Genomic DNA, 8,792 nt, shown 5'->3' on the forward strand with positions numbered 1-8,792 from the left:
AGTGAGCTGAGATCACGCCACTGCACTCCAGCCTGGGCGACGGAGCAAGACTCTGTCTCAAAAAAAAAATTTTTTTAAGGAAAAAATATTTTTTAAAACTTTCTTGTAATCTTATTAACAATTATGTTTAACTTGCATCATCTTATTTAATTCTCACAGGTAAGTCATAGCATCCCTATTTGATGAACGAGGAAATAATACTTGGAGAAACGAAGTCACTTGTCTTGTCTAAAATCAGACAACTAATTAGCGGTAAAGCCAGGCCTCTGACTCCAAAGCCCTTGTTTCAACCAGTAGATCATTGTGCATCCTAGCCATGACACAAGGAGGGCATTCATGGTTTTGAAGAGTGTTATTGAATATGATTCTAGTATAATTAAAAACTTATTTCTCCAGAGGACTCATAGAAGGAAATGTCTGCTTTATGAACACTGCAGATTAATGAAAGCACATGGTATCAATAAGAACTCTGCCATCCTCAGTATTATAGCTTAGGCATGTTGTTGCTCAGTCCTCAGACAGCTGCAGTTGCTCTGTATATCACCTTATATAACCCACTTGCATTTCCCATTGAAGAGAAAATGAGGCATAGGATGTACAATGATCTAATGTTAGGCACTTCCTTGACTTTATCAATCTTGGTGGATGAATAAGAAAAATGCGTTTTAAGCTTTGGAGCGTGATTTCAAGCACTCAGTAGTGTTTTGGCAGTAGTCTTGGTAAACTGGAAAAGTCAGGGATTTTTTTTTTTTTTTTTGAGATGGAGTCCTGCTCTGTTGCCCACGCTGGAGTGCAGTGGCATGATCTCGGTTCACTGCAACCTCTGCCTCCTGGGTTCAAGTGATTCTCATGTCTCAGCCTCCTGAGTAGCTGGGATTACAGGGGTGCACCACCACACACTGCTAAATTTTTTTGTATTTTTAGTAGAGATAGGGTTTTGCCATTTTGGCCAGGCTGATCTGAAACTCCTGACCTCAAGCAATCAGCCCGCCTTGGCCTCCCAAAATGGCGGGATTCCAAGCGTGAGCCACTCAGCCCTGCCCAAGTCTGTGATTTGGCCTGCCTTGTATGGATAAATGAAACTGCAGATTGCAATGAAGACCCACCTCTCTCAGCAGGGCAGGAGATAGGCATGAATCCTTGCCTTGGTAATATTCCTGAGGTAAATATTAGTATAGGTTTTAAAATAACCTTCCCTTTTGTTTTTTTTTTTTTTTTTTTTTTACAGACGGAGTCTCGCTCTGTCACACGGGCTGGAGTGCAGTGGCCGGATCTCAGCTCACTGCAAGCTCCGCCTCCCGGGTTTACGCCATTCTCCTGCCTCAGCCTCCCGAGTAGCTGGGACGACAGGCGCCCGCCACCTCGCCTGGCTAGTTTTGTATTTTAGTAGAGATGGGGTTTCACTGTGTTAGCCAGGATGGTCTCGATCCCCTGACCTCGTGATCCGCCCGTCTTGGCCTCCCAAAGTGCCGGGATTACAGGCTTGAGCCACCGCGCCCGGCCTGAAGTATCATTTCTGAGAAAGACGTGCATAAACATGTACAGTAAGCATAATCTGAAAGAATCATCTTCCATAGTTAATAGAAAGGTGCCCAGGTGGGACTTTAAACACCTGGAGCGAGGACGTGGCCATGAGGGACACCCTGGGGCAAGGAGCATTCAGGTCACTGGAAATGCATCTCAGACGTGGTAGAGGACAGGGTTTTTACAAACAAATGAAATGTGATTGTACTTTTGTTGTTTTATTTTCAAAAAGAAAAAACTTTTTTAAATTTTATTTTCTCAGGTCTGCCCAGAACAATCTGACAAAGGCGGTAGATGCTTTTAGTAAGTATTTTCTGTATCCGAAATGCAAGAACTGTTCAGGAACAACTTCCACATTTACCTTTCCCCATTTCCTTGGTAACTTTGGATTGATGACACCCCAGGGTTTACATTTTTCCAGGTATGCTGCTCTGAAATATATTCATCTTTCTTATCAACATCTCTCTAACATGGGGGTTGTGAGGGATGGATGATGGTATGACTGCCCACCTGCCCAGGTGTGTGAGGGAAGTGGAAAGAGGCTGCACAGCACTCAGGTTCTCCCTGGAGTAAAGCGTCTCCTGGGATTTTTGCAGGGTAATTAAGAGCAGACTGTGGCTGGGTGCAGTGACTCACGCCTATAATCTCAGCATTTTGGGAGTCCAAGGCAGGCGGATCACTTGAGGTCAGGAGTTCGAGACCAGTCTGGCCAACATGGCGAAACTCCTTCTCTACTAAAAATATAAAAAATTAGCTGGGCATGGTGGGGTGCACCTATAGTCCCAGCTACTCAGGAGGCTGAGGCAGGAGAATTGCTTGAACCTGGGAGGTGGAGGTTGTAGTGAGCCGAGATTGCCCCACTGCACTTCAGCCTGGGTGACAGAGGGAGACTCCATCTCAAAAAACAAACAAACAAACAACAACAAAAAAGCAGATTGCTTCCTAGTTGGAGCAAAGCAGTAGCTCCAGTGACCCGGAAAGTAGTACGAATAACCATGTTCATGCATTGAGAAGTCTTCCTGGCCAAAGACTCTGCTGAATTCTTTGTTTTTTACTCTATGTGATTTTCACAATTCTGTTATATATTATACACACCTATCATTGGCTCAGTTTAACAGAACAGAAAACTGAGGCTTAGAGAAATTAAGTAATTTAGGGGCCAGGCACAGTAGCTCACACCTGTAATCCCAGCACTTTGGGAGGCCATGGTGGGTGGATCACTTGAGGTCAGGAGTTCAAGACCAGCCTGGCCAACATGGCGAAACCCTGTCTCTACTAAAAATACAAAATTAGTCAAGTGTGGTGGCGTACGCCTGTGGTCCCAGCTATTCAGGAGACTGAGGCAAGAGAATCGCCTGAACCCAGGAGGTGGAGGTTGCACTGAGCTGAGATCACGCCACTGCACTCCAGCCTGGGCAGCCGTGAGACTGTCTCAAAAAAAAGAAAGAAAAAATTAAATAATTTACCCAAGGTCAACCAATTAGTAGGTGGCTGAGTTGGGATTTGAGCCAGATTCTCATAATTTCCTTCAGAAACTTCCAGTGAGTCCCTTTTGCTTCTGCCTATGGCTCTCTCAGCTTCTTTGTCTTCCCAGGAGAGGGAATCTGACTGGGGCAGTTACTCTCAAGAAGGGAGCAGCCTTTTGGGGCCATGTATATTCATTAAGCCTATTGTAGGCCACAGGGTCTTAATGACATGTGGCCCTTATTGGCCCTTGAGTACTTATGATTAGTTTCTAGGTTGCCTTGGGCTGAAGTGCAAATTATTGATCTAATCAGCCATGGCCTGGCTCAGATGACACAAAGCATGTTAACTCTTGGCCAGGAATGCCTATAGCTTCTTTTTTTAGAAAGGGTCTATGGGCATGACAGTCTGAGCCTTCTATACATAGTATATTGTTTCAGTATATATTCATAGTTTTATATATATATATGTATGTATATATGTGTATATATGTATATATGTGTGTATATGTATGTGTGTGTATATGTGTGTGTGTGTGTGTGTGTGTGTGTGTATATATATTTTTTTTAAGATGAAGTTTTGCTCTTATTGCCCAGGCTGGAGTGCAGTGGTGTGATCTCGGCTCACCGCAACCTCCACCTCCTGGCTTCAAGCGATTCTCCTGCCTCAGCCTCCCAAGTAGGTGGGATTACAGGCATGTGCCACCACACCTGGCTAATTTTTGTACTTTTAGTAGAGATGGGGTTTCTCCATGTTGGTCAGGGTGGTCTCGAACTCCTGACCTCAGATGATCCACCTGCCTCAGCCTCCCAAATTGCTGGGATTACAGGCATGAGCCACTGCACCTGGCCTTTTTTTTTTTTTTTTTTTTTGAGACAGAGTCATGCTCAGTTGCCCAGGCTGGAGTGCACTGGCATGATCTTGGCTCGCTGCAACCTCTGCCTCCTGGGTTCAAGTGATTCTCCTGCCTCAGCCTCCCAAGTAGCTGGGACTATAGGCACATGCCACGACACCCAGCTAAGTTTTGTATTTGTTAGTAGAGACAGTGTTTCTCCATTTTGGCCAGCTGGTCTCAAACTCCTGACCTCAAGTGATCCACCCGCCTCGGCCTCCCAGAGTGCTGGGATTATAGGCATGAGCCACCACACCCGGCTCGGGAATACATTTATAATGATAAATTGAGCCACACGTTATAATTAAAAGGACTATACTCTGACTCCCTTAGCAAGATAGGAGGTCAATCACTGTCAAAAGTTTGGCTTTCATCTTTGCAGGCCTAGAAACTTGTCTGTTAGAATACCCATTATTAGGCTGGGTGCAGTGGCTCATGCCTGTAATCCCATCACTTTGGGAGGCTGAGGTGGGAGGATCACTTGAGGTCCAGCATTCGAGACCAGCCTGGCCAACATGGTGAAACCCCGTCTCTGCTGAAAATACAAAAATAGCCAGGCATGGTGGCGGGTGCCTGTAATCCCAGCTACTAAGGAGGCTGAGGCTAGGGAATCGCTTGAGCCTGAGAGGCAGAGGTTGCAGTGAGTCGAGATTGCGCTGCTGCGCTCCAGCCTGGGTGACAGAGTGAGACTCCATCTCAGGAAAAAAAAAGAATAGCCATTATTGATCACAGAGGCCGGAGGGGAAAAGGACTCAAGCTAAATTCATAGAAATGGCAATTTAACCATTTTTGATGGCACTTGACATTTTTTAGTGAGCCCTTTCATGGCTATTTCCTTCTTGTCAGCAGGCTAGCAAGCCACATTGGCTTACTCGGTGAGCTCGGAGTCATTAAAGAGAGGTAGATGACCTGGCTTATGGGATAGTGTCCCCAGCCATGGTGAGGCTGCTCCATCATAGCTCCACCTCTGGCTGTCTTTGATGTTAACCAGATTCAGGACATCTCACCTAGACAGTTGGACAGACTTTGCCTCAATTTTGTCTGTAAAAGGAGGCACTGACACATTTTGGGCCACATGCTTTGCATTACGGAGCTGGTCAGTTACTTGATAAGATTGATTTGTCGTAGGATATCGGGCTGTCGGGTTTTAATAGGCAGAAGGAAGGCAGCAGCCAAATGAGGTATGGCACATAGGGTGCTGCAGGGAAAGTAGATTCAGGAGCCAGTTCCTGGGCAATTGGGGCACAACAGGAGGTTATGAGGTGGCAAGGGAGCCAGAGGCACAGGGAGAGAGGGAGAATGAATGGCAAGGCTTCAGGTGACCTGTGTGTGGCTAGTGCTTCATTTATTAATTAATCATGACATTCCTGTGGTTGGGGCTATGATGGATGTTGTAAAGAGAAGGTTCCTACATACTATCTAAAAGCACTTAATTCCCGAACTGAATTTATACGTTTAGTGTGCTTCTAAAATATGTTCACAAAGTTTTTAAACATTTATTTTTTGATCTTGAGGAAGCAATGCTGAAGTTCATCTTCTAGGATGGATGTCTGAAAACAGCCAAAAAAATGTTCTCAGGCCAGGCGTAGTGGCTCATGCCTGTAATCCTGGGTGGATCATGAGGTCAGGCGTTCAAGACCAACCTGGCCAGGATGGTGAAACCCTATCTCTACTAAAAATACAAAAAAATTAACCGGTCGTGGTGGTGGGTGCCTGTAATCTCAGCTACTTGGGAGGCTGAGGCAGGAATATTGCTTGAACCCTGGGGTGGGGGTGGTGATGGGGCAGAGGTTGCAGTGAGCCATGCCACTTCCCTCCAGCCTGGGCAAAAGAGCTAAACTCTGTCTCAAAAAAAAAAAAAAGAAAGAAAGAAAATTGTAAGGAAGAGAAACTGTATTTACTCTTTGTTGAGTGGAAGTGGATCATCTGGATCTTCATCATCACATTGAGGAGGAGGAGGAGGGTGGGGGTTGGTCTTGCTCTCTGGGTTGGCAGAGGTAGAAGAAAGCCTGCACAGAAGTGGACCCCTGAAGTTCAAACCCATGTTGTTCAAGGGTCAACTGTGTAAGTAAAGTGCAAATTAGAAACAGTTTTCTTTCTTTTTTTTTTTAAACGGAGTCTTGGGAGTTTCGCTCTTGTCACCCAGGCTGGAATGCCTGGTGACATTCTCGAGTGGTGCAATCTCGGCTTACTGCAACCTCTGCCTCTTGAGTTCAAGGGATTCTCCTGTCTCGGTCTCCTGAGTAGCTGAGATTACAGGTGAACGCCACCACACCTGGCTAATTTTTGTATTTTTAGTAGAAATGGGGTTTTGTCATGTTGGCCAGGCTAGTCTTGAACTCCTGACCTCAGGTGATCTGCTTGCCTTTGCCTCCCAAAGTGCTGGGATTATAGTTGTGAGCCACTGTGCCTGGCCAGAAACAGTTTCTATTGGATTTCAAAAGATAAAACATAATTCTCAATATTATGGGTGGGGGAACAGGTAATTACATGCGTAAGACTACATTGCTGGCTGGGCACAGTGACTCACGCCTGTAATCCCAGCACTTTGAGAGGCTGAGGTGGGCGGATCATGAGGTCAGGAGTTTGACACCAGCCTGGCCAACATGGCAAAACCCCATCTCTACTAAAAATACAAAAGTTAGCCAGGCATGGTGGCTTACACCTGTAATCCCAGCTACTCAGGAGGCTGAGGCAGGAGAATCACTTGAACCTGGGAGGCAGAGGTTGCAGTGAGCTGAGATCATGCCATTGCACTCCAGCCTGGGTGACAAGAGCAAGACTCCATCTCATGGAAGACTACATTGCTGATATATACTTGTATTACTTTGTAAAAAGTGATTTGTCATTAGGTATCAAAAGTGATAAAAATATTTATAACCTTTGCCCCAGTGGAATAACCAATTTCACTAATAAGATTATCCTCAGGAAATAATTAAATATTGTGGTAAGATCTAGCTACTAAGATATTTATAGTAGTGAGATACTGGAAATAATTTAAGTACTCAACTGTTAGACATTAGTACATCTGTATAATAGATTACCCTAGCCATAAAAATTATCTCTGTGAATGTTCAAAAAATTCTGCTGTATATTATGTGAAAACAAATGATAAAATAGAGTATAGATAGTAGAATTTGTTTCTGTAAAAAATGCATAGAAAAAGTCTGGAAGGAGATTCATTAAGGTGTTAGATTCTGCTTTTTTAAATTGAGATATAATTCATATACCATATGGTTCACCCATTTAATCAATTTAAAGAATCCATTGCAAATTCAGTACGAGTTATTATATTCAGAGTTGCGAAGCCATCACTTTACTCAATTTTAGAGCATTTTCCCTATGCACGTTAGAGTCACTTCTCATTCCAGCCTCCTAATCCAACTGCCCTAAGGCACTCCCACTTTCTCCCCTTTCACTACTGTTGCAACCATTCCTCTACTTTCTGTCTATAGATTTGCCTATTCTGGACATTTTATGTAAACAGAATCGTACAACATGTGGTCTTTTGTGCCTGATTTCTTTTAACATAATGGTTTCAAGGCTCATTCATGTCACAATATATTATAAAATTTGACTCATTTCTATATTTTATGTATTATGAGTTTCAGGGGTCTGTTCTGCCGACCCTGACCCAACAACGGATGAATAAAGTACACTGACACACAGATATTCTGCTTTACCAGTTTGAGCATCTGGGCAGCTTACAAGACTCCATGCAGAGTGCTGTAAACAGTTGGAGATGGAGACCATCCTGGCTAACACAGTGAAACTCCGTCTCTACTAAAAATACAAAAAAATTAGCCTGGCGTAGTGGCGGGCACCTGTAGATCCAGCTACTCAGGAGGCGGAGGCAGGAGAATGGTGTGAACCGAGGAGGCGGAGCTTGCAGTGAGCTGAGAGTTTCGCCACTGCACTCCAGCCTGGGCAAATGAGCCAGACTCCGTCTCCAAAAAAAAAAAAAGAAAGAAAAACAATTGTGACTGTGGCCTTTAAAGATTAATTGACAAAGGCTTGAGTCAACACCATTAGAGGATAACTGACATTGTGAATGGACTGCCCCGTAGAAAACAATTAAGCACCCCTGGTAAATCAAAGGCTAGTCTTAGGACCACGTGAGTAAACAAGCTAGTTAGATAAACTCCCCACAGTCCTTTTTTTTTTTTTAACTCCCCACATTCCTTTGTTTCTACTCTAATTTATTTAACTAAGGGGACAAGGCTGCCTTCAGCTAAGTTTATTACTGGAGCTTATGCAAATGCCCCAGGCCTTCCAAGAAGGTTTGCGTCTTATAATTTTCCTCACCATCCTGACTGAACTCCCACAGTGAGTAATACATAAAGTTTGTGTACAGGTTTTTGTCTGGATGTGTTTTCAGATCTCTTTGATGCACACCTAGGAATGGTGGAATTGCTGCTTCATGTGGTATTTCACTGCTTAGCCTGTGGGGGAACTGCCAGATTGTTACACAACTTGACATTTCTACTAGCAGAGGATGAGTTTGCCAGTGTTCCCACCTGCTTGCAGTTATTTTCTGGTGGTTTTTTTTTTCTTTTTGAGATGGAGTATTGCTCTGCCACCCAGGCTGGAGTGCAGTGGCACAATCTCAACTCACTGCAACCTCCACCTCCCAGGTTCAAGTGATTCTCCTGCCTCAGCCTCCCAAGTAGCTGGGATTACAGGTGCGTGCTACCCCTCCCGGCTAACTTTTGTATTTTTAGTAGAGACGGGGTTTCCCCATGTTGGCCTGGCTGGTCTTCAATTCCTGATCTCAAGTGATCCACCCGCCTCGGCCTCCCAAAGTGCTGGGATTACAGGCGTGAGCCGCCGCGCCCGGCCCTAGTTAGATCCTTTGCCCATTTTTAAGTTGGATTCTGTTTTTATTAATGAGTTGTAAGAGTTCTTTATATAT

At 44.5% G+C, this 8,792-nt stretch overlaps 1 protein-coding gene across 3 annotated transcripts in view; it reads left to right on the forward strand.

The window, feature by feature from the left end:
- Window positions 1-8,792, forward strand: part of MFSD11 (major facilitator superfamily domain containing 11) — a 42,340-nt gene that overhangs the window by 15,003 nt on the left and 18,545 nt on the right. For all 3 annotated transcript variants that reach the window (XM_017884772.1, XM_017884774.1, XM_017884773.1), the window contains exon 9: window positions 1,787-1,827. In XM_017884772.1, the coding sequence (XP_017740261.1) occupies window positions 1,787-1,827 (41 nt within the window). The remainder of the gene's footprint in view (window positions 1-1,786; window positions 1,828-8,792) is intronic.

The sequence above is a fragment of the Rhinopithecus bieti genome, unplaced genomic scaffold (assembly GCF_001698545.2).
Source record: "Rhinopithecus bieti isolate Rb0 unplaced genomic scaffold, ASM169854v2 scaffold_13400, whole genome shotgun sequence".
Lineage (NCBI taxonomy): Eukaryota > Metazoa > Chordata > Mammalia > Primates > Cercopithecidae > Rhinopithecus > Rhinopithecus bieti.